Below are 27,105 nucleotides of genomic sequence, written 5' to 3' on the forward strand. Positions count from 1 at the left end.
TCATTCTTATTTATGAGTTTTTCACCTCCAATCTTTCTGTGGATTTCATAGTTTTTGTTGTTTGATATGACTATTTTTTTGGTTAAAAATATGATGTTTAATATGAGTTTAAAGAGATCTGATTTTTATCAGATTTGAGTCTTTGATTTTATCAGATATGAGTCTTTGATTTTACCTTTATTAAATCTTAGTGGCTTTGATCTGGTGGTTGAAGGTGAAGCTAAGTGGCACTATTACGGCGGGAAAGAATCCACATTTGCTCCATCAGAATGCTTTCAATTGGTAAGAGATTATTGCTTAATTGATTTTCAAACCCCTTCTTTTGGGGCTTTGTTCTCTCGTTCCATCCTAATCAATAGGGTGAAATATAGACTTTAAAAAAAAACTTTTGCGGTAGTTATTTATATATTGTCGTGAAAAGTCACATACCACAATAGATCTTAAATTGCTGTTAAATCCTTTACATTTTATGTCAATAGCATAGACGTTGCTCTCAAAACTATCACAAAAAGCTCATTTTAACCGCCGTTAAATGTTTTTTTTTTTGTTTGTAGTAGTGACTATCCTCATATATTGTGGTCTTCTAGGTCCACAACAGATTTTGCCATTTATTTCTAGCATTTAAATTTTTTTAGGGTTATTCCCATGTTTTGCTTTTTGGCTTCACAATGATTTGCCATTTATTTTCAATAAATATATTTATAGGGTATTTGCTTGAATATGACTTCTAACCATACTATAACTATTACTCCCTCAAATTCTTTCAATTTTAGCATTAGCCATATGCAATCATAATTATTGATTGGAACTCATGGTTCTATCAAAATTAGCAACTTTAGTTCACCGAGGGATGCTTAGAAATATTGACTCAAGTTTCATTGAAGATAGTAACATCAGGTTACTAAGAAATGAAAACAAATTTCTTGTATGATAAGTAATTCAAAAAGTATAATATTCATATTAAAAATAAATTGTTATAAACAAATTGTAGTGAACAATATAAAGTAATAAATTGTAGTGAACAAATAAAGTAATAATAATTTCCAATCTTAGTCACAGAACCTGATGTTTAAAACAATGATAGATAATCCTTTTAATTCCATATATAGCTTAGACTATCCTAGATAAATTGAATAGGGATACGGATACTTCGAAACACCATATATGATGCTCGAGATATCTTTATTTGAACAGAGCAAAGGATACTCTAGAAAATTTAAAAATGATGCTAAAAATTATGCTAGGATAGAAATATATATATTATACACACCTGATTAGAGTTTTGTGCTGATAACGTTTCACAAATAAAGAAGAAATAGAAGAATCATACAGAGGAAGAGAGGATCCAAGAGAGAGTATTTTTCATTCCATTTAAGTGCTCATATATTACATTGCCTTTATTTATAGGCACGGCTTTATAATATCTAGATCAGGCTACATTTGATTAGATTATAATGATAATGTTAGATATAAAGATAATGGGAGACATTGGAGATAATGAGAGATATATAGACATCCACAAGATATTATTATATTCATGACAGTAATAAAATAATTGGTTGCCGTTTTGATTATTTTGATTTCATAAATTCGTTTCAGAATTAGCTTTTTTGGGACCCTACAGTGATTTTAAATTTATATTTCAACAAAATTTGACACCAGTAGGAAGATGTTGAAAGAAATCATTTAATTACATATAATAAAATTCCTCTTTATAGATGCATAAAAATATCACCGTTAGCGTAAATGTTTTCATTTTCCATTCTCATTTTTGTAAAAGAGTATCCAAATCGTTGTTACGTATTGTTCTTATAGTAAAAAGGGAATTTTGTAACTCATAAAATTTACCCAAAAAAAAGTAGCACGGGAACATTTGAAAAAATAGAGGCTGCTAGGAGGCTGTACAAGGACCACAAATAAGGGTAAACTAATATAAGATTAAAGTGCAAATTTGTCGCAAAGTTTTTAATCAAGAGCACTGGGTATCTGAATTTTTTTTTTTGCAGCAAATTTGCCCCAAAAATTTAAAGTTGTTATAATATTGTTTTTTACTATTAAAAAGCATATGTTAATTGTTAAAATAATGATGTTGACTGTCAGTATTTTTAATAATAGAGGGCAATATTACTACAATTTTAAACTTTAGGGTGAACTAACTCAAAAAACTTTTGAATAACCAATACTTTCAGGACAAATTTACACATTAATCTACTAATATATGACAGCATATGATGAAACATGTTATCCTTGATTAAAAAAAATGATGAAACATGTTTTCCCAAAAAATTAAAAAATTAGTTGATTTTATAATATCCAACTTTTTTAAATCCGGTCTCTTTCTAATTTGTATAATAAATCATTCGATATTTTTGAATGTTTTATGAAATAATTCCGTATGTACTCCTATTTAATGATTTTCGCAATAATTGGTTTTATATTCAAGAAGTAGGAGATGCTTGGATATCATTCTCCGCAACAGGGGAAAAACAGGGGAGAAGTAGGAAATATAAGATTCAACTGGAAGCAAAAACAAAAGAAAAACTCAAATGAACATCCCAATTATATCAGCAGGAATGGACAAGTTGCTGTTAAACAGGCCTTTCACATGAATATGTGTGTATTTGATGGTTTCTTCATCTACAATCTGAATCCAAAAAAACCCATTATCAAGGTCCTTCTTTTTTTAAAATTCTGAAGCCAAACCATTCCATATCACTTCCTGGTCGAGACATATTATTACTGTTTTAAAAAAGCAGCATTAGTTATGCCACAGCCACTTTCCCCTTAATATTTTTGTTATTCTCCCGCTTGTTTCATCTGGGTGGGTGTCAATCCGTGAGGGTCATCTTCATCTTCCTTTATTAGACTAAAGAAATGGAAGCTCTATAGTTCTGGAACAGCCTATCATGGACTTGGAATCCGTAGGAAATCAAAATGCGACCAAGGTAAGCCCTGTGACTATTGTGGGACTCTTTTTCCATACCTCTGCTTTCTCATCTACTTATCTCCTGGCAGAAAGAATCATGGAGACAGTACTGACTCCGGCTTATCAAAGTTTGGGAGTTGTCTATGGATATTTGAGCTCTTCCCTTCTTTACCTATAGTGCTGTCACTTTCATGTATAGACTATTTTGGTCTCAAGTAGCACAGAAATGGAATCTTGACAATAACAGTGGTTTGGATTTTTTGACCAATTTATAGTTTTTTTCAGCCGTGTCAGGCCTCGAGCTTTCCATGTCTAAAGAGGGCTTCCTACACTCTGGTATAAATTAAATAACTTTTGCTTCCATAAAGAGTCTCTTCTATACAACGTTACACTGCTTTTAACATATTATATGAGATGCTTTGATTTGATGAATTAAAATCCATCAGTCTAGAACAATTATGCGGAATATGTTCTTCATGTTTTGCTAGTTTAATTTAGGCTAAGTTCTCATTACGTGCCGATTGTTTAGACTCTCAGTTTTAGAAGCCTTTTTTTTTTTTTTTTCCATGCTTTATGTTAGCAGAGACCTTTGAGCAGTGGACGTAAATAAGGAACCAAATACTCTGATGTTCATGAATTATGTTGTGGGTCATGATACCAAAGCATCTTCGTCAAAAATCTCAGTCATGGGAACTGTGTGAATTATGGAGTTTTTCATGCCTTGTTTAGAGATCCCATTGTCTATGGTATGGAATTAAGTTTGACTGCATTGCTTTATTAATAATTATGACTTGCCATTAATAAATTGAATTAATATTGATATTATCAAATATTGACTTTCCTAAGTGACACTGTATAAATAGATAATGTTGCTGTACTATCCATAAACTCGGTTTGGAAACAAGTCTAACGTCAAATTTTATATGCGGTTAATTCCTCCTATTATTATTAGAGAATTGTGAGCTCGAACTTCATCTTTCCCCCCAATATTTCTCGTTAGTAACAGTTGGAAGGGGTATGAGTTGGGACTATGAGGACGAGATGTGAGGCTATCATTGGATGTAGCAAGGGCCATAATAGCTTGAACAGACCTTGCTATTACCGTTGTGATAATTTGTGAAGGATGAAAAGTCTTCCCTGCATGGCAGATCTAATTTCTGACAAATCACAGTGATTCCAGCATTTGAAAAGGTAAAAAAGGTAGCAAGTGAAGTGGAATCAATAAGATTATCTAACCAAAAATAAAGCCACTCAAACAAAGTTCATTGACACTGAGAATCAACCTCGAAGCCAAGCAGTAATCTAAACCAACATGCTCGACTAAAATGACAGTAAAGAAAAAGGAGTTCAGGTGATTCAATATTGGAATAGCAAAAAAAAGCATACCTCCGAGGTGGTCAGGTGACGCTGTTTGAGCAAGTTAGAAGTAGGAACTATGCCTCTCACTAATCATCAGACAAATGGTTTGAGGCGCAGGTGCGGGGTTAGATTTCCACAACTTGGTCCAGAACCGGTTAATGGATGAAATCTGAGATTGACGACGAGCCAACAGAGAATTATTGGGAAACAAATGATAGCCGTCTCTAACCGGATACAGCTTCCGAGGCAAGGGGAGAGTTTCATTCTCAAGGAAGCGAAATTGGGCCATCAATTGAAAGCCATTTTATTGGAGTGATGTTGCATTCTTGAGGAAGAAACTCCCTCCTTTCCTCGGAACACGGCATGGATTCACAAGGAAACTCACGATTTCGCGTGGGGTTCAAGCGTGGCAAAAAGTCGTCCGAAATTCCACCAATTAGACCTTCAGTTGAAAGCCATTTTATTTGGGTGATTTTGCTTGCTTGAGAATGAAACTCTCTCCTGGCCTCGGGATTTGGCATGCCCTCACAAAAAGAGACTCACGATTTCACACGACGATTCTAGAATGGTGAATAGCCATCCAAAATTCCACCAATCGGGCCATCAACTGAAAGCCATTTTATTCGAGCGATTTTGCATGCTTAAAAAAGAAATTCTCCCCTCCCCTCACGATTCGGGACGGATTTACAAGAAAACTCATGATTTTGCATGAGGATTCCAGACATGTGAATAGCTCTCCGAAATTCCACCAATCGAGCCATCAATTGAAAGCCATTTTATTTGGGCAATTTTGCATGCTTGAGAAAGAAATTCTCCCTTTACCTCACAACTTGGGACGGATTTACAAAAAGCTCATGATTTCACGTGAGGATTCTAGATTGGTGAATAGCTCTCCAAAATTCCACAAATCGGGCCTTCAATGATAAGCCATTTTATTTGGCTGATTTTGCTTGCTTGAGAATGAAACTCTCTACTTGCCTTTGAATATGGCGTGTCTACACAAAAAGACTCACGGTTTCACATGACGATTCTAGAACGGTGAATCACTCTCCAAAATTCCACCAATCGGGCCATCAACTGAAAGCCATTTTACTTGGGCGTTTTTGCATGTTTGGGAAAGAAATTCTCTCCTTTCCCGATTTCTCATTTTGCTTGCTTGACAGTATCAAGAGATTGATCAACCTTGTGGTGTCTTCATGGCTAGGATTGTAAGAGACAGGTTCTCTTAAAGTCTTACTTAGATCAACCGTCTGTTCGTTACTTTATTCTAGCTTGTCCTTACCTCCCCTTATATCATTAAGACAACCTACTAACCTTGACTCCTAGCTTGGATGATCAAAGTGGCTAGCTTTCCTCTTGATTCTAGTCGGTCCGTACATCCCCTTATATCAAGTGGCATAGAGCTAAGGTTTGCTAGATTTCAAGTTCTATCTTTTTATGTTTACATTTTTTTTTCTTTCCTGCTTCCATTTTCCTTTCGTTTCTATTCTCCTTGTTCTGTCTTCCTCCTTTCTTCCTTATTTCCATCCATTTTGTCTTTTTTCTTTTCATCTTCTTCCCACCCATTGTTTATGTTTATTTGACTTGCTTTGATCTTTTGAGTAGCAAATAAAAAAAAAAGAAAAAATTCTGCAAAAAAAAGGAAAAAAAAGGTGCAGTTGTGTCCAGAAAAAAAAGGCTATAGAATTACTTGAAAAAAATTCCAAAAAAAAGGAAAGACTTTCAGGTTTTGGAGATTGCAAAATAAAAGGCAAGTTTCCTAATTTGAAAAAAGAGCTTCCAATGCAAGTCACAATTAATTTCCTAAATCTTTATGCTTGGGTTGTAAGACTTCTACTTTCCTATTTTGAATTCCTTTCCTTTTCATACTACTTTCCTATTCTTTCTCTTCAATTTTCCTTTTTTCTTTTATTTCTTATTCCTTTTCCTTCCTTTTCATGCTACTTGCCTAACTTGAGTTCTTTTCTTGCAGGATAGTCACTTTCCTAAATACTTTGTTCCTGCTTTCCTTTCTTTCCACACCCATATTTGTGTCTATAATTTTCTTGTCCTTTTTCTATACCTTTTTTCCCCTTTCCTATCCCTATCCATATTTTTTTAAGATTAAAGTGTAATTTTAACAATAAAGTTTTTCGTTAAGAGCATCTAGCACCATTAAGTTTTGAAGGGTGCAAAATTATACAAAATCTTTATAAAAACAGGGCAATTTTACCACTCTATTAACTGTGTTAAACATTCGTCACCTTTTAGTTCGGTGGGTCCCACATTTGTGCACGTTTCCTCTGCTTTTCCCTTCCCTTTTCCTTTGCCTCACCCTTCTCTCTCTCCAACTTTCTCTCTCTCTCTTTCTTCCCTCTCCTGACATACTTATTCTTCTTATTCTCCATCTTTCTCTCTCCTGTCTTCGCCTCATTTAAACTCTAGTCTCCCTCCCGCCTTTCTTATCAAATAACAACAAGTGCCAAGCAGTCAAAACAAAGCCCAACCATAAACAATTTTTAATGGCTTTCCTCACACCAAATACAAAACAGAGGACTCTCTTTCATAGAAGGAAATTTCTTTCAATAAAGAACACAATTTAGGTCCTTTTCCACTCACCTGGCACATCCTTTGTACCTCGGAGCTCGATGAATAAAGCTAAATAATTCAAGAATTATGGCAGTCCAAGCAGATTAATTCCAAACAATTGGAGGCCTAACCATCTTTCTAAAAACTATCCTTTGATCATTCCTTCCAACTACATCAACCAAGCTTATTACCTTGACTTTTCTCCCTCGTCTCGTCAAACAAGCTTAACAGAATGTGGCTGGCCGCCTTCTAACTTGTCAGACCACATAACATCTCATTTCCTTGTGTTGCCTCCTTTGTTCGCAAAGTCAATGGCCTCCAATGTCGATGCCTCTATCTCTTCTCAGATCCATCAAATACAATAGTACACACTCTCCCCCCCTTAAGCTTCTCATGGAGAACAGTCATTTGGTTCTTGAATTCTAAGTTGCTGTTACCAGAGGAAGAGGAGATGAACTTGAAAAGGGGAGAGAGATAGAGAATTGAGTCTGATTTGTTAGGGGCGAGGAATTGACATAAAGAGAAGGAGGAGAGATGAAATTTAAGAGGGTGATATGTAATGTGTTTAGTGAGAGGATTATGCCAAGCCAGACACATAGTTGGACCCAACTCAGAAAAAGAAACGGCAGTCTAGACCTAGTAACAGAAGTGATGAAATTGCTCCGTATTTTAAAGTTTGTGTATAATTTTGCACCTTTCAAAACTCAATGGTGCCAAATGCTCTTAGCAAAAAACATTATTGTTAAAATTACACCTTAACCCTTTAAATAACCATCGTTAAAAACATTTACCACAGCTATTCTGCCAAAGACAGTCGCAGAAAATGGAATTCCACAGCGGTTTTATCAATAACCACCGTGGAAATTCCATTTTCCACGGCGGTTTTTGGTAAGACCGCCGTGTTTTATTTACCTTTCAACGTTGATTGTATCCACTGCGCCTCCAAAACTGTCATGAAAAACCCTTAATAATAGCCGTTAAAAGCCTTTTTTCTGGTAGTGGAGTATGAGGCCAATGACAACCCATGCTAAACCGAATGACAACATGCACAGCATATAGTCACAACCTACACATAAGCCAATCACAACCTGTAGTTGTGTCATTCACAATATGCATAGCAGCCAATGACAACCTACGCTAAACTTAATGACAGCAAGAACAGCAAGCAATTACAACCTATACATAAGCAAGTGACAAACCAGCAGAGGCCAATGACAACCTGCACACAGGACAATAACAACCTTCACACCAGCCAATCACAACATACACATAAGCAATTGACAGCATACATACCAGCGAATGACAACATAGAGTAATAAATGACAACATACAGAGCAACCGATTGCAACATACATAGCACATTGACAATACAACTAACATCAAAGTAAATGAGTCATACCCATACTTACCGTTAAGAAGTACAAGCAACCTCCCACATTTTTCGTCCCATTAGCTTTTCCTTTCTTCTTTCCTTTCTTGAACTCTGCAATTGAATTGCAAAATTCTCTGAAAACTAAACTGCTCCAATCATAGTATCCTAAACTATCATTTGTCCCCACCATAACCCTCAACACTTTATATCACTCACCCATACACTAGAGCTAGGACACAAGAGGACTCCTAATGCATACATAACAAAAAGGAATTCAAACTTTTCATCCTCTTTTCCTTCAATCAACCATCTTCTTATTATTTTGTATGGCACTTTCTCGTAGTCACTCCTTAATTCCTTAAATGTTTCATCTTCAGTCTCCACATTCATTTTAATTTCTTGCCCCTTAAATGGTAGGCTCATCAATTGATTTACATCTCCGGACCCCATTTCATACCTCTTTCCTCGAATTGATATTTTCTTACTTACAGGGTCAAACACACGGATCAATTCACCACAAAAATCTCTATAAATTTGTGAGCAGCATATTTCAACCAATTTATCAAAACCAATCCTTTTCAGCCTTTCCATCTTATCTGTCCTTTACTTTAAGTGCTTGCAAACTTCCATAAATTGTCCCAGAGCACACCGTGTGTGGAAGGGAACAATATAATTCTTCCCTTTTAGTAGGACTCTCATTTCTTTAGCCTTTTCACTATATTGTTCTCTCTCCTATTCTGTTAACTTCCCCCAAGCCTTTCACAGGGTTAGTGCCCTCTTCAAAAGACTTAAACTTCTTCTTGTTCTTCTCATAAAATTCTTCAATAAATAATATATATCTAGAGAAGTTCCTAGGCCTTTGTCCATCTATGCTCTTACTCTTTAGTCATTTTGTTAAATTGCAAAAAGGAAAAAAAATACTGTCATCACATTATAACTTTCCAACTACTTGTCACTTTAAAAGAGGGGTTATTTGTTTTTGGAATGATAAAGTAAATCAATCCTTGGCTTATGTTAGAGTACATTAATAACATGGTTCCATACTAGCAGTTTAATCAACTTTAGTCCTTGAAATTAGAAAATACGTAAATCAACCCTTAAAAATAACAATCTTGTTACAAGTTACTAATTTTGGCATCCTCAGTCTCTTGATAAAAGCATTAAGTACAAATGAGTTTGGTTATTTTTAAATGACTAACATGTGCATTCAGTAATGTTGCCACCATCACAAGGTATTGGTCCGACCAAAAAATTGGTTGAAACATTACTTGAAGGTTTAAAGCATCAACCATTACCACAACAATAAGAACATTCAATTTTGCTTTGATAGTAAAATCTACAAAACATATAAATAAAAAAGAGCAAAGTGAAAAACAAAAAAAAACAAAGAAAACCAAGGCATCTTACAAATTTTTGAGATTATACAGTTTCCTAAGTGATGGAGGTATATTACCACTGAGGGAGTTACTTGATATATCCTTAGAAAATACAGGAATATAATGAATGAATGTGATTTGTCCATCCTTATAACAACATAAATTGGATGAAATGAACCAGAAACTACACTAAAATACTACACTCACAAACTTTTGAGTTGTGATAGGTTTCCTAGTTCATTTGGAATCGCTCCACTTAGGTAATTGCCCTGCAAGAATCTGTACAAGAAAGATTCAAATTATTCTCGATAGGAATCAATCAAAACCAATACAAAAACCTAATATTTCCTATTAACTTGATTTCTAAAAAGTCAAGTTCTATAGAAGGCCAACAGAAAAAATACTATGGCAAATGTCGGTGTGAAATCAATATATCAAAATATTGATATAAAATCTCTATCAAGCTACACTAATCAAAAGTCATGAATAACATGGCTCATCCCTCATATTTTGTGTATTGTATAGGAAAACATGTTTAGCTATATCATCAAGGATTGCGTGCTTAGTTATGATGTTAAATCACTTTAGCATAATTTCTTCACCTACTAAGATAATTATATATAATTTCCCAAGTAAGAGAATTGATGTGGAAAAGGAACAAAATAAGATACATACATTCTCTGCAAGTCAATACAATTTCCCAATTCAGATGGAATTACCCCATAGAAATTGTTGTTGTGAAGGGCACTACAGCATACACAGATTATGATTAAATCATATCCAACAGCAAGCAGTAAAGCACCAGAATCAAATGTCTCGGAAAAATTATACATAATTAAAAGTACATACAGAACAGTTAAATGCTTTAGCCTCCCAAGGTCAGGTGGTATAGATCTGCTCAACTTATGGCGAGCTAAACTCCTCAAATATCACTAATGAAAGTAAAATTAGATATAAGATTAAGAAAAATTTGTCTACCGTAACGCACCTCAAATCTGAGAATCATTTACTAATATAACATGAACTTAGCAAGAAAAGTCATCATGGAAACTCATTATAGTGATAACTCTTGGATTTAGGATCGCATTTCACTCCTCTCCATTTCCATGGGTCAGGATCCTCAGGCCTCAATTGTAACAAGATACCATCTGAGCTAACAACTACTGCTTTGAAACTGAGAAGCGACTTACCTAAATATACCAGTAATAGATAATATCAATATGATATACCAAGAGAGAGAGAGATGCTCGTCGGCGGTTAGGTGCGAAGCTCATTGATGATGGAACCCACGAGGCTCACTAGCAGTGGGGTGTGAAGGTCGTCGATGATGGGGTATGAAGGTCGTCAATGATGTGAGTGAAGCTGGTTGCCGATGGATGTGAAGCTCGCTGCCAATAGATGTGAAGCTACCTGTGCTGTAACGGAAAGCTGGAAACGCGAAGAAGGTGGTCCAGAGGGTTTAAGGTGGGCAAATTATTCACACTCAAATTAACAGGGATAAGTAGGTGATATCATAATTGAAGTTAATTTTCCCAAGGTCCCTGGGGACTTAGGAAGCATTTGGGGAGTTTCAGGGACTTTTTCATAATTAATTGCCTTCTGTGAGACCTGTGTGTAATTTTCCCTTAAAAATATCAACCTTCATAAGGAAATTTTTTAATAGCATTACGAGAGTTGTTAATATCATTATATAACTTGTTAACGACATTGCTAAAATTGTAAAAGTAATACTTTTTGAATTTCTTGGAAAGCCTATTATTAACGGCTATATCAAACTTATTAACAACATTAAAGAACTTGTTAATGGCGTTATTGGACTTGAAAATTTGCCCATTTATGATGTCATTGCTAATTTCTTAAAGTGTAAAAGGATTTCAGATCAAGGGAGTGTTTGGGTAAGATCAAAACCATAGTTTTAAAAGTGCTTTTGCAGTATACGGAGTAAATATGTGGAAGAGTTTGCCTTGATTTGCAGAAAAGTGCTTATTGGGCTTCCCAAACACCCCCTACATGATTAATGGCATTATAATAGTTGTTAATATTATTACATGACTTGTTAGCTGTGTTACTTAAGTTGAAAAAATGCCACTTTTTAAATCTCCTAGAAAACTTATTATTAACGGCAATACTAAACTTGTTAATAACGTTAAAGAACTTATTAATCGCATTACTCGACTTAAACAAATCTAAAAAAAATGGTTGCTGCCAGAGCTTCGGTGAAAAGTTCTTAGATCACGTGATTAATGGCATTATGAAAGTTGTTAATATCGTTATATGACTTGTTAATCGTGTTACTTGAGTTGTGAAAATGCTACTTTTTGAAATGTTATTTTTTTAAATTTCCTAGAAAACATGTTGTTAATGGCGATACCAAACTTGTTAATAACATCAAAGAACTTATTAATCACGTTACTAGACTTGATAAAAATTCCCAAAACTCTAGTGACTAATCGTCAACTAGCCGTTAGAGCTTTAATGATCGGCAACCCATTAAACTCTGGTAGTGGCTGTCGATGCTAGAGCTCCAGCAACTAGCTGGCTTGTGAAAGTGATTAATGGTTTTTTTTTGGGGGGGAAAAAGATAATATAGTCATTTTAGCAAATTTAAAAATTTCAATTTGGCACGCTACTCCTAAACTGAAATTTTGTTTATTGAGGTGGCCGTTTGAGAATTTTTAAATTCAACAGTAATTTTTTTGGAAATTTTCCTTTTTATTTTCAGAAAATAATAAAACCAATTATCTAAGAAAACCCCCCCTTTTTTTTCCCTGCAAAGGGCAAAAAAAAAAAAAAAAAAAAACAAGGACGGAGGGGCAGTGGACAGCCGCGGACGCATTACGCATGGGGTAAACGGCGAAAAGCTACGCCCGGACTGCGAGGGGTTAACGTGGGAGACTTTCGTCATCGTCGTTCTCCGTTGTTCCTTCTCTGTCTTCAGCCTTTTTGCGGTGGCCTCTATCGTTGTCCGTAGTCGGGGGTTGCTTAATTGCTCCGTCGTGGTTTTCTGGTCTCTAGTCCTCTTTTAATTCGTTGCTCCATTGATACTATTCTTCTCACAATCTCTCTCTCTGTTTTTTTGTTTTGTTTTAAATTGTATAGTATTTCTGTTTAATCCGTTTCTTTTTAGTCTTTGATTTTCATCTAAAATATGTTTGTTTTGCTGCTGCTCGCTGCTCTTGTTCTTTCTAGCGGTACTCCTCTTGTTTTTCATCTGAACGATAATTCATCATTCTTGAATCCTATTATGCATGATTTCCGATTAATGTTCTGCTAGCTGAAATATCTCTTGTGAATGACTATGAATTTTGTGAATATTAGGTGCTGGTAATGCTAATGTGAAAGCCTGAAAGATTCTAAATGAGTAGGGATTTCTGATTCAAGTTTATGCTCCATTTGGTTCTGCATAGTGGTTCTTTCTGATTCTTGGAAGCTCATTGGATGATAAATTTGCCTATTTGGTGCTGCTAATTCTAATATGAAGAATGCGCTGTGTCTTTGTTGTTTGACTATATATATTTGATATTCTCTGGCCCTCTCTGACCTTCTCACTGCTATACAGAGGTAGCATAAATATGCAATTGGGCCTCGTTAGTTGTAACTGCTAGAGTACATATACTGCATGTGTGTGCAGTAATTATGTCATTGTGTGTGATAATGGTGTATCTATGTGCATTCTTATACTTTGTGTAGAAGATGTTGAATCACGAATGTTAAGAATAAACTAATCAGAAAAATGATAACGAGGATGAGGCTAATATTTTGTTAGAATGACGGACTTATATTGATATAGAAATATGAAAATTGATATTTTAAGATAGGTTCTCCTGGTGAATAGAAAGATCTTTCTGAAGCTTTTGGAGAATTCTTTGTGCAGCTAGATTTTTATATCAAGCCATGTCAGTCCTGATTACATCTCTCATGCATATTTGCGGTTAATGTATGTACTGTTTTGAGTTAATGTTCCATGATTTTGTAGGAAATAGTTGTGCTTTTGTATATTTTTCCCTCTTCATTCCTGAAAGTGAGGCTGCCGCTTTGTTGTGTTGTGTTTTCGAAATGGAGTATGTTGGATTTTATATTGCCCATCTGTGTCCTGTTTGCACATCCCTTCCCTTATAATTGGAGCTCCTTGATTTTTTCCCCTTTTCTTTGTTCTTCAAATTAGAAACTTGGGACGTGAGTTATTTGATTAGCACTGTAACTGTTGAATGGCATGTCCCATGTTATTTATTATTTACTTATTATTCTGTTTATTAGTATTTTATCTCTTTAGTTTATCCTTATCAAGTCAGATTTGTTTTTAATTTATTTTATTTTATCCTTTAAGGGATTTAGATAGATTTTAACCTAGTTATCTTTGTTGGGGGCATTCTTGTGGCCTCAATTATGTCTATATAAACACTAGATATCCTTTAATAAAATCATGGGACTAAGAATTATTAACTCAGCCGCTTTTCATGATTAAGTGTACTCTATTTGCATAGAAAGGCGTTGACTGGATGGATAAGTAGTGAAATTAATCCTTTATTTTGTAGAACGTCCTAGCCTAGGCAAGGAGTGGTGGATGCTGCATCAAGTGAGCGACTAATGAGGACTTCATTTCTTGTAAAGTGGTCTTATGCTTTGCTTACTTCCAAACAATGAAGGGCTGGGTCATCAACAATAGGGGATAAAGGGTATTTTCATGATTGGTGACCTGCAATTTTGGGTATGACATTCAACCAAACCAGTTCAGTTAATTGGTTTTTAGGAATTGATATTTCTTTTTGGCCCTTTTTCTTTGACTGTTATTATTTCCATCATTAATGCAATACGAACTTGGATATATTTTTATGGAAAAAAAAGAAGTACAACGAAAGAAGAAAACATCATGGAAAAAGTGATTTCTTCTTCTTCTTCTTTTTTTGGTTTTTGGTCAGGATTTCTTCAAACGTAAGGGAACAAATTGGTGTCCATTCTTTTCATATACTGAGAAATTCAGCATAAAAGCACTTGGCACCTACTAGGAAAGTGAGTTGATAGTTCCAAAGAAGGAGCTCTAGAGGATGATGTTCAGTTTGATAATATTTAGGGGTTAATGTGCAATTTTAACAATAAAGTTTTCTGTTAAGAGCATCTAGCACCATTAAGTTTTGAAGGGTGCAAAATTATACACAATCTTTATAAAACAGGGCAATTTTACCATTCCGTTAACTGTGTTAAACGTCCGTCACCTTTTAGTTCAGTGGGTCCCACATTTGTGCACATTTCCTTTGCTTTTCCCTTCCCTTTTCCTTTGCCTCACCCTTCTCTCTCTCTCTCTCTTTCTTCGCTCGCCTGACATACTTATTCTTCTTATTCTCCATCTTTCTCTCTCCTCTCTTCACCTCATTTAAATTCTAGTCTCCCTCCCGACTTTCTTATCAAATAACAACAAGTGCCAAGCAGTCAAAACAAATCCCAACCATAAACAATTTTTAATGGCCTTCCTCACACCAAATACAAAACAGAGGACTCTCTTTCACAGAAGGAAATTTCTTTCAATAAAGAACACAGTTTAGGTCCTTTTCCACTCACCTGGCACGTCCTTTGTACCTTGGAGCTTGATGAATAAAGCTAAATAATTCAAGAATTATGGCAGTCCAAGCAGATTAATTCCAAACAATTGGAGGCCTAACCATCTTTCTAAAAACTATCCTTTGATCATTCCTTCCAACTACATCAACCAAGCTTATTACCTTGATTTTTCTCCCTCGTCTCGTCAAACAAGCTCAACAAAATGTGGTCGGCCGCCTTCCAACTCGTTAGACCACATAACATCTTGTTTCCTTGCGTTGCCTCCTTTGTTCGCAAAGTCGATGGCCTCCAGTGTCGATGCCTCTATCTCCTTCTCAGATGCATCAAATACAATAGTGCACACTCTCCCCCCTTAAGCTTCTCATGGAGAACAGTCATTTGGTTCTTGAATTCTAAGTTGCTGTTGCCAGAGGAAGAGGAGATGAACTTGAAAAGGGGAGAGAGATAGAGAATTGAGTCTGATTTGTTGGGGGGAGGAATTGACATAAAGAGAAGGAGGAGAGATAAAATTTAAGAGGGTGATGTATAATGTTTTTAGTGAAAGGATTATGCTGAGCCAGACAGATAGACACATAGCTGGACCCACCTTAGAAAAAGAAACGACCGTCTAGACCTATTAACAGAAGCGATGAAATTGCTCCGTATTTTAAAGTTTGTGTATAATTTTGCACCTTTCAAAACTTAATGGTGCCAAATGCTCTTAGCAAAAAACATTATTGTTAAAATTGCACCTTAACCCTAATATTTAACACTATAACTTTTGAACTTTTCCTGTCTCAAAGAAAATTTACTTATTCTTATTGAGGAAATAGTTCCATTCATTGTAACTTCTAAGCAGTGCAATATGTTACATCAATATATTTTATATTTTTGTTTTGGTGGTTTTTTTTCGTAAAGGGAGATATAAATTATTGATGTAACAGTTTATTTTATTATGCCTCCTCTCCTGCCTTCCCTCCCTTGGGAAGCACATACACTTGCAACCACAAAAACTTGATGGTATGCTCTAAAGTTTAGACGGTAGAATTTGAACATTATTCAATCTTGCTTTCAGTGATTTAGGTAGATTTGTTGGAAAGCAGTCCTTGGAAAGGATGATTTCATGTGAACTTTGAACATGCTCTGATTTCATAGTCCTGCTCAGTTCAAGTAATGTTCTTTTGTGTGCACCTTAAATTCTGCTGAAATATTAGCTGACAAATTTGTTTTTTCTGTCTTTCTTGACCTTTGAGTTGATTTTCCTTAGGGATTTCTTCTATTTCTTCATGATTATGACATCTGGAAATTTTGTAACCCAGAGTTAGCCTGTGAAGAAAATCAATGATACTTCAAGGATGCCATGTGAGGAAAACAATAAGAAAACAAAAGGAAGGGCATGAGAGTTTAGACTATGATCTGAAATGAAGGGACGAGGTCAAAATTTCACATCATTCACAAATTTATTTGCATTGCTCAGCATAACTTCCAATAATGCCTGTATACAGTCATACTTTTCTTTTGCTCATTAAGTCACACAAGTTCTCTACCTCAACACATGGTGGAAAACTGACCAAGAGAGCGTGCATTGGCCTTCTCAAAGCTTGCAAATCAATGTTCCACCTCAAGCAAATCCAGGCTCAGATGTTTCTTGCGGGTCTACATGAAGACTTGGACACCCTCGGCAAACTTATGGTCATCTGTACTGACTCATCTGTTGGGGACTTACACTATGCATGTAGAACCTTTAACTACCTTCACAAGCCATCCTTGTTTATATACAATCTTATGACCAAAGCCTTTGTGGAAAAGAGTAGTTTCAGAGAAGCCATTTCCTTATTTAGTCAACTGAGAAAAGATGGTTTATGGCCAGATAATTATACATATCCATTTGTCCTCAAGGCTATTGGTTGTATTGGACAGTTTAATGAAGCTGTGAAGGTTCATGGCTTCATAGTGAAGACCGGGCTTGAGCTTGATACTTATGTTTGTAACTCACTAATGAGAATGTATGCAGAATTGGGTAAAGTAGATAGTTTTGAAAAGTTATTTGAAAATATGTTAGAGAAAGATAAGGTTTCTTGGAATATCATGATTACAAGTTATGTAAAGTGTAGGAGATTCAAAGATGCCATTACTATTTTTCAGCGGATGCTAGAAGAAAGCAATGAGAAGCCTGATGAAGCTACGGTGGTAAGCACTCTATCAGCCTGTACAGCATTAAAAGATTTGGACCTTGGTAAGGAAATTCACAGTTATGTCTTGAGTGAATTCCTTTTAACAACTATAGTGGGCAATGCATTAGTGGACATGTACTGCAAGTGTGGCTGCGTAAGTATAGCTCAGGAAATTTTTGATGAGGTGCCTATGAAAAATGTGATTTGTTGGACAAGTATGATAAATGGGTATGTGACTTGTGGTCAGCTGGATGAAGCTCGAGATTTGTTTGAGAAAAGTCCAACGAGGGATATTGTTCTTTGGACAACTATGATTAATGGCTATGTGCAATTCAATCGCTTTGATGAGGCAGTTGCATTATTTCAAGAGATGCAAATGAGAAGAATCAAACCAGATAAATTTATTGTTGTTACTCTCCTTACAGGTTGTGCTCAGTTGGGAGCCCTGGAGCAAGGGAAATGGATTCATGGTTACATAGACGGGAACAAAGTGACATTGGATGCCGTGGTTGGTACTGCCCTCATTGAAATGTATGCAAAATGTGGTTGCATAGAGAAATCTTTGGAGATTTTCTATAGGTTAAGGGAAAGAGATACAGCCACATGGACTTCTATTGTCTGTGGTCTTGCATTGAATGGTAAGACAAGCAAAGCCCTTGAGCTCTTTCAAGAAATGAAAAAATTTGGGGCTAGGCCTGATGACATCACCTTTATTGGTGTTCTAAGTGCTTGCAGTCATGGGGGATTGGTAGAAGAAGGGCGTAAGATCTTTTATTCCATGAAGAGAACATATCAAATTGAGCCCAAGGTGCAACACTATGGGTGTTTCATTGATCTTCTTGGTCGAGCTGGACTGCTACATGAAGCAGAAGAGCTAATTAAGAAGTTGCCAGATCAAAAAAATGAGATGATAATTCCACTTTATGGATCTCTGCTGAGTGCCTGCAGATTTTATGGCAATATTGAAATGGGCGAAAGGATTGCTCAACGACTGGGAAATATTGAATATAGTGATTCCAGTTTGCATACGCTTTTGGCTAACATTTATGCTTCTGCTGACAGATGGGAAGATGTGAGCAAGGTCAGAAACAAGATGAAAGACTTGGGAATCAGGAAATTTCCTGGATGTAGTGCTATTGAGGTGAATGGCATTCTCCATGAGTTTCTTGTTGGCGACCCATCTCACCCTGAAATAGGTCACCCTGAAATAAGAGACACATATTCCATGCTGGATGCAATAACTAAACCCTTGTTTGGTTCAGAAGTAAATGAGATGGAAACAGAAATTTTATGTCTAATGAATTCTTAACTGCGAAATTGTGGTTGAGGAATATCAGTTTCCTGTCGAACTAAGGATCAGGTCTAAGAGATTGAAAATGTTTCTTGCCATTTTTTATGGTACAGCCAACCTGCCACAAGCATGGAACCAATTTAAAAATCCTCTCTGGGAGGATGCATGAAGTGTTGAAGAATGAAGTCTTGGATAAAAGTTTAAATGCTATTTGTGGATGAGTTTTGGACTGAATATTTTCTGTACTGATTTGTTGTTAGATTAATCTTCAAAACTTATTGAAAAGACTCGTCTTTCAAACATTGATAAGCATATTCTAAATCTAGCAATCCGTGCCAGTCATGATGGAGGAGAGCCCAAATATAAGCTTCATCTCAAACTTTTTCCTTAGAAGATCTTCCTGGCTCCCCTGTAGCAAGATAATTCTATCATCTAAGAGGCCTGCTTTAGGGATCCTTGGAGCGTTAACCAGATGCCTCAGATTCCTTACTCATACATAATGAGAGCCAGATGTTCTCAAGTGAGTCTTTCCTCTCTTAGCTTTTACTTCTACTTAAATTTGTTTCTTCAGAGGACGAAATGATAACACATAGATCTTAAGCTATATGATGTTTCAATTGGTTTGATTTCCTTGAAACCATATTAGCCAATTTCGTTTTCATTTTCAATTGTTTAGGCAGCGATGTATTGATGTATATAACTTGATTAGTTGTATGAATCGCTCATTGATTGATCTTTCTGCTCATTCCCTCCCTATCTTTTTGCAGAATATAATACTATTCAATTCTAGCCGTTTTAACTGTGATATTATATCTTTCTTGATCTGATATTTCAATTAGTTTTGATTCTTTGAATCCACATGCAGTTCTAACTATTTAGGCAGTAACATTTTAGTTCTCAGTCATTTGTATGAATTGCTTGCTCTTCCCCCGTTATCTTTTGCACAACATATTATTCAATCAATTTTGTTTAGACTGCGATATTATATTGTTCAATATCTGATGTTTCAATTTGTTTAAGCCAAATTTAGTCTCCAGTTCTAAGTTTAACCAATTTCATCATATGTAGACTAGACCAATCAATCAACCTATAATAATAAATCAAAATCAATGATCAGCCGGTTCATTTTCAGATCCATGTCGGCTCCTCACTCAAAATACTGTTCTATGAACAGTAACAGCTTATAAACAGTGCCAGCTCCCGGCATCACTTTTTTTTTTTTTTTTAGAAGGATGTTCTCATCTGTCATTTTCTTAGCCTACTACACCTACTCCCCTGTTCAAATTCAAAATTGAAGCTCTATTAATTTGTTTCCTTTTCCCCTCATTTTCTTCTTCTCTTCACCAATGCCGGTGAGGGACCCCCCGGGGGGAGAATCTTCTAGAAGCTTCAAGCAGTTTCTCCTTTGCTCAAGTTGTTGCTCCTCTCGTGAAGGGAGAATTTTTTTTTTTCCTCCCCCATATATGATGCTCTGCTCTCACCCTTTGTATTTGTAATCTCTCCTTGTCTCATCTATTTTTCTCTTTCTTTTTCATTTCTTCTCTTTGTTGGCCGAGAGATCAACTAGAGGGGTCTTCAACTTCATCTCCATTTTGGTTGATTGATTGATTGATTTCTGACCTACAACTTCACTACTTTGGCTTTAAAGGTGGGATTTCTCCATGGTCTTTTCTTATCATGAGCATTTTTTTTCCCTTCCATTTCTTTCGTGCTTATTCTACTTTATTCTTCTTCATCCTATATTTCCCACCATTTTGTCTATTTATGCTTCATGATTCTCATCGGGTATGATTTTTGGAACCCTCAAGCCGTTGATTTCAACAAAACAATTTTAAGGAAGGAAAAGAAAAAAGCAACAATACTTGAATGGTTCATTAAAATGCTGTGTGTGATGCATATATGGTGTGAGGGAAGTTTGAAAAATGCAAGTAAATAAATTGGAATGACAAGCAATCATTTGCATTAACTTTTGCAAATTTTTCATTTCATTCATCATTCTCCATAACTTCCACTCATAAAATAATGTTCATAGAACAGTATTTTGATTCTCATCTGAAAATGAGCTGACTGGTCATGGATCTACATTAATTATGGCATTGCTTGTTGTTTTGTTTTTCTTTTTTTCCCTCTCAAAATTTAAGTTTTAATTATATCAGAACCTTCCTTCACGTGGAATTAAACTTTGTCAACAAAATAGCAAAAAAGAGGACCATGATCGTGGAAGTACACTGGATTTGAGAGCCATTTTCATTCACAAGCATGGAGGTACATTGAAACACACATTGAAACACAATTTTCAATATATTATCATTCATTGGGGAATGAGAGTGGCTGAGCATTGCTAATAGGTTGGTAGTTGAATTAGCCTTTTCTCCAAGAACTTTAGAGACGGAGAATCTTTTATACGCTATTATGATCAGCTTTTTGGTCATTTCTCTTCATGTTTTGAGGAGATAGCTGTTGTGTTTCTTGATTATCTAATATATATATTTATGATATTATCCAGTTCCTTATTTCATGTTTATATATGTTTGCAGCTAGACTGGAGATTTACAATTGATATGCAGTTACATCAACGATCACTAAAATTTAACAGCAAAAGGATCCTCAATTTTGGGTGAGATCTTGGCTTGCCAACACATTCCAACTCTATCAAAGCTATGGTGGTCCATAAATTCATAATTGTGATGGTTATGTTTCAAATGATGTGGAGGCATTAGTAGGTTTAGATATTAGTCCGCAAATTCAATAAAATGTGGTGGCGTTTTCCTTTTTTTCTAAAAAAATTATTTATGGAGACTAATCGAATTTTCAGGGGTTTCATATGTATACTTTTTTTAATGTATTTGTGGGACAGGTTTTGATCAATAGAGATGTGTAAATAATTCTCTCATTTCAATTTATTTTGGTCAAGCAATTTTTGCTATCAAATGTGATAACCACATTTTATATATATTATACTTTGCGTCCCCAGTGCATGATGTTCTTTCTACATTCTACATTTTCTCAATGATATGATTATCATTGTTTCAATGTCTTGCTTAGTTTTTCAATAAACTAATCTAAGTTCAGTAAAAGGTGTCAAGTTAATTTTTTTTTGTTTCAAACTATGACTTCTTTAAACAGGCACACAGGTGTGTATGTAAAGTTGATGGGAAAGTAGTTTTTAGTGTGAAGTTGATTTTAGTTATGCCAATACGCTACCATTAAATTTTTTGTGCTTAGGTTGAGCATTAAATTTTTTCAGCCATCTAATGGAAGATTATAGTCACAAAATAACTATTGTAATTATAACTTGGTCCCGAGATGGTTGATGGACAATGTATGGACCCTGTTCATTAAAATTTAGTCACGTTTTTGGGATCATGAAGGTGCAGGAGGCGTGTGAGAAAGGCATATGTCATAGCAGTCAGCAATCTTTATCTAAAGCATTATTTATTTAAGTCAGTATTCAGCCCCTTTTTTCCACTTTATTGAAAGTGTCAAATTGTGTCCTATGTCAGAATTTTAGAAAATAAGTTGACCTTGCTTGCTATGTGAAATGAAGGAAGGTAGGTTGCTTGTATTCTTTATATTTGTTTAAGTTGTAGCAAAGGTGGAAAAAGCTGATTGTGGTTGCAAGATAAGTTATTATTGTAGTTGTGGGATAAGTTATGTTTCAGAAGCACATGTGTGCAGTTATTATAGCCGGAAAAAATTAGATGTGATCTGTCTTAGGATTTGAAGCACATTTTGCTGCCACACGCATTTAACAAATTATATTTGAAGACATTGTGTTTATTGAATTTGAAGAAGACGAGACAGGGGAGACAATTCTTCTGTATGTTTTATTCAATCTGAACATCAACATATATACAACAAACCGAATCTGGACCCACAATGGTGAGGTTGAGAATCATGCGATTACAATCAAGAAATCATTTATAGTTTAAATTCTATGCTATTTACAATTAATTCCTAGAGATCTGCCTAACATATCGGGGTTCCTATTATATCGGGATTTCTACACTCCCCCTCAAGTTGGATCATAAATATTGAACATGTCCAACTTGCCAATGAAGTATTCAAATTTGTCTTTAGCCAATCCTTTTGTAAGAACATCTTCAGTCTGCTCTCTGGAGGGTATGTTTTCTAATCGGATCACCCCATTATCAATCTTTTCTCTTATGAAGTGCCTATCTATCTCCACATGCTTGGTTCTGTCATGTTGAACCGGGTTATGAGAAATATTGATTGCTGCCATACTGTCTGAATATAGTGTTATAGGTAGACTCATGCTCATTTTGAGTTCTCTGAGTACTCACTTCAACCATATGCCTTCACATATCCCAAGTGCAATAGCTCTAAACTCAGCTTCTGCACTGCTTCTAGCCATCACACTTTGTTTCTTACTTCTCCATGTGACAAGATTGCCCCACATATAGGTGCAGTACCCCGAGGTGGATCTTCTATCGTCTTGGTCACTTGCCCAATCAGCATCTGTAAACAGTTCTATATTCTTCTTGTAAGATTTTTTAAAAAGGAGAGCTCTTCAGATATCTAATCTAAGTATTCGATAGACTTCATTTAGATGCTTCTATTTAGGGTCATGGGATTGTTGGCTGACCATACTAACTGCAAAGGCTATGTCAGGTCGAGTGTGTGAAAGATAAATGAGTTTTCCCACCATTCGTTGATATCTCCCTGTATCTACAGCCTTTCCCAAGTCATTCTCGTCACTTATCTTGTCCACCCTTATGGGGGTATCACTTGGTCTACACCCCACAATGCCTGTCTCTTTCAAGAGATCTAGAATGTACTTCCTCTGTGAAATATAAATTCCCTTTCTTGACTTGGAAACTTCCATTCCAAGGAAGTATTTCATTTTCCCTAGATCCTTGATTTGAAACTCTCGGGCCAGTGCTTTCTTGATTTGATCAATTTCTGTTAGATCATCTCTTGTAAGGACAATTTCATCCACATACACAGCTAGAACTGCTATCTTTTTACTCTGATGTTTGAAGAATAGAGTGTGATCACTTTGCCCTTGGGTATACCCTTGTCTCTTTAGGACTCGAGTGAATCGTTCAAACCACACGCGCAGGGATTGTTTTAGTCCGTATAGTGATTTTTTGAGTCTGCAGACTTGTTTTGCACTCTTTCCAGGGAACCTAGGAGGCATCTTCATATACACTTCCTCTTTCAGTTCTCCATTGAGGAATGCATTTTTTACATCTAGTTGGTGCAATGGCCAATCCAGATTTGCAGCTAACGATAGTAAGACCCTGATTGTGTTCAACTTTGCCACTGGTGCGAATGTTTCTGTATAATCCATTCCATAGACCTGAGAGAAACCCTTTGCAACAAGTCTCGCCTTGTATTTGTCAAGACTTCCATCTGCCAGGTATTTAGGGGTGAACACCCATTTGTAGCCGATAGGTTTTTTACCCTTTGGTAGATCCACCACATCCCACGTTTCATTTTTTTCCAGCGTTGCCATTTCCTCCATTACTGCTTGTCTCCCTTCAGGAATGGCAAGTGCTTCATCTATATTATTCGGTACTCTAAGGCTGTCAAGGTGGGAAACAAAGGCGCAGTATTTAGGAGAGAGGGCCTTATAGGAGACAAATCTTTCTATGGGATGTCTGGTGCAATTTTTGGGTTTTTTTCTGACTGCAATAGGTAAGTCAAGATCAGTTTCCATTTCCCCATCATGTACTTGTTCAGTATCAATCACACTTTGCTTTTCTCCTGCACCTGCCACCGGTTCTATTTCTTGACATGTGCTAGGTACCTGAGGGGCCTTACCTGTCTTGTTCTTACGTGTATAAACCTTTGAAGGTTTGGTGGTGTCTCCCCCTGGATTAGGCTTTTCCTTTGTGTGTGGCACATCCTCACACTCAGTTTCCTCAGATGTGGGTGTTTTGGGTGAAGGTTCATGAGACTTAGGTTCAAGAGGTAGTTGGTGTTTGGGTTCAATTGTGATGTCATTTACGGTGGGTGTATGCAATTCACTCCAACTCTCCCCCTGAATTGTAGATTGAGAGTAGAATGGAACACTCTCATGGAAGGTAACATCACATGTAACAAAGAGTCTCTTAGTAATCGGGTCGTAACATTTATAACCCTTCTGGGAGGCGAAGTACCCTAGAAAGACACAGTGGACAGCTTTGGGATCAAGTTTGTTGGTATGGTGGAGATGGACATAAGCTGTGCACCCAAACACTTTTAACGGTAATGAATTCTCAAGGTAAGGAAGATTGTAGTGGTCGTGAAGGACTTGTAAGGGTGTTCTATAGGAAAGAGGTTTGCTGGGCATGCAATTGATAAGGAATGAAGCAGTGAGGATGGCATCATCCCAATGGGATTTGGGGACATGACTGTCAAACATGATGGCCTGGGTAGTCTCAAGGATATGTCTGTTTTTCCGTTCGGCAATGCCATTTTGTTGTGGACTGTAAGGGCAAGAGTTTTGTGAACAATGCCATGTTGTTTGAGGAAAGTAGAAAGGGCATTATTGAAGTATTCAGTGTCGTTATTGGTGTGAAGGATTTGGATTTGTGTTTGAAATTGAGTTTGGATCATATGGTAAAAATCGATGAAGGTCTGATAGACAACAATTTTGTCTTTTAACAAGAAAATCCAGGTAACTCGTGTGTGATCGTCAATAAACGTGATAAACCATTTTGAGTGGGTACGATTTGGTACACGTGAGGGACCCCACAAGTCACTATGTATTGTTGTGAAAGGTTTGGATGCATGATATGGAACACTTGGAAAGGAAGTGCGTCGATGTTTGGCAAGCTCACAAGAGTCATAATAAAATGGGGTGCAATTTTTATTAGAGCAAATAGAAGGAAACATTTGAGACATATAATGAATATTTGGGTATCCTAACCGTTTGTGCCATAACTCCAATTCACTAGTCCTAGGGAGAGACACTTTATTACATGAACTAACACGTTGATTATTACTTTCATCCAAGTAGTAAAGCCCATCAAACACCTTCGCAGTGCCAATCGTCATCTCCGTCAACAGGTCCTGAAAAATACAATGAGTGGCAAAGAAATTAGCATGGCACCGTTCATCTTTGGCCAATTGGCTTACAGATATTAAATTACACTTTAAATTTGGCACATGCAAAACAAAGTGTAGTGTGAGAGTAGCAGAGATTTTAACACTCCCAAGGCCTGCTACTTTAGAATCAGAAGCATCAGCTATCTTAATTGTAATCCGTGTTGTGATTGGGGTATAGGATGAGAATAAAGAGACATCATTAGTCATGTGATCAGATGCACCCGAGTCAATTATCCAACAATTTCCAGAACTCATACCTTTAATGGTGGCTAATGCCTTGAAGAAATTACCTCTTTTGACAATGGTTGCCGTGGGTTGTTTTCGTGGGTGTTGGTTACTCTGTAGAGAAGTGAGTACTTCTATAACCTTGCTTAGTTGATCACTGAGTTGAGCAAAAGTGCTGGGGTTACCTTCTTTGGTGACTTCGGCAACATAACCCCGACCCCGACTCTTCTTGGGTTTCCAATCTGGAGGTTTTCCATGGAGGTCCCAACATGTATCCCTGGTGTGACATGTTTTCTTGCAGTGATTGCATGTGGGACGAGGTTTGTTATTACGCTGTTCTAAACAGACAACGAGGGCAGAGGACTCCACTGTAGGGATTAGCGGAGAAATTTGTAGAGGTTGGTCCCCCTTCAACATCACCTTTTTCCTTGAGTCTTCTCGCTGCAATATAGCGAATGCCTCACGGACTGAGGGTAAGGGCTCCTGACTTAGAATGCGCCCTCGGACATCATCAAAGGATGTTTGAGGCCTGCAAGGAGTTCAAACAAACGCTCCTTCTCTATCTTCTTTCTGGATTTTATAGCATCATCAGTGCAGCTCCATTCTTCTTCACTCATAAGATCTAACTCCTAGGGGTCTTCTCGAGATAATATTCACTTAGGCTTCAGGTGTCTTGTTTCAACTGCCACAATTTTGTCTTTAATTCAAAGACTTGTGAGATGTTTTCTCCATCGCTATAGGCTTCTCGCACAGCCTCCTAAATGTCGCTGGCCGATGGAAGAAACATAAAGCACCTTTTAATTGATGGGGACATTGTGTTTACTAACCAAGAAGAAACCAGCGCATTCTCGGACTTCCACAGTGACAATGCCTTGGGATTCGACGATGGTGGTTCAGTGATTCGCCGGTGATGTGCCCCAATTTATTTCGGCTAGCAAGCGCAAGTTTAACAGATTGTGCCCACTCACGATAATTCTCGCCGTACAATCTTTTTGGGACGAGTAGGACGGTCAACGTCTCTAAGCTATTGGTCGCGACACGCGGGGACCCATTTAGGTTGGAGGAACCTTCAGACTCGGTCACTGCACGACGCGTAGGACTGGACGCCATCTCGGTTTCGGAAGAGGTAGACGAATCCCCCCCAGCTCTGATACCATGAAGAAGACGAGACAGTGGAGAGAATTCTTCCGTATGTTTTTATTCAATCTGAACATCAACATATA

The 27,105-nt window shown here is 36.6% G+C and overlaps 1 protein-coding gene across 2 annotated transcripts; it reads left to right on the forward strand.

Moving 5' to 3' along the window:
* The first annotated feature begins 12,460 nt into the window (after positions 1-12,460).
* Positions 12,461-21,570, forward strand: LOC114727072 (pentatricopeptide repeat-containing protein At1g31430-like). 2 transcript variants are annotated; one of them, XM_028913806.1, is made up of 5 exons: positions 12,461-12,608; positions 14,137-14,309; positions 16,456-19,121; positions 20,758-20,866; positions 21,139-21,570. In XM_028913806.1, the coding sequence occupies exon 3, from the start codon at positions 16,628-16,630 to the stop codon at positions 18,617-18,619; it is 1,992 nt and encodes a 663-aa protein (XP_028769639.1). In that variant the 5' UTR covers positions 12,461-12,608; positions 14,137-14,309; positions 16,456-16,627; the 3' UTR covers positions 18,620-19,121; positions 20,758-20,866; positions 21,139-21,570. The 2 variants fall into 2 exon arrangements, with proteins under 2 accessions (XP_028769639.1, XP_028769640.1); XM_028913807.1 differs by lacking the exon at positions 20,758-20,866.
* Positions 21,571-27,105: the final 5,535 nt, after the last annotated feature.

The sequence above is a fragment of the Neltuma alba genome, unplaced genomic scaffold (assembly GCF_004799145.2).
Source record: "Neltuma alba isolate B1F8T4 unplaced genomic scaffold, ASM479914v2 tig00012436_pilon, whole genome shotgun sequence".
Taxonomy (NCBI): Eukaryota; Viridiplantae; Streptophyta; class Magnoliopsida; order Fabales; family Fabaceae; genus Neltuma; species Neltuma alba.

Bases quoted from the DNA above. Each gene is read 5' to 3' on its own strand.
- LOC114727072 (XM_028913806.1), top strand. From the start codon at position 16,628: ATGCCTGTATACAGTCATACTTTTCTTTTGCTCATTAAGTCACACAAG.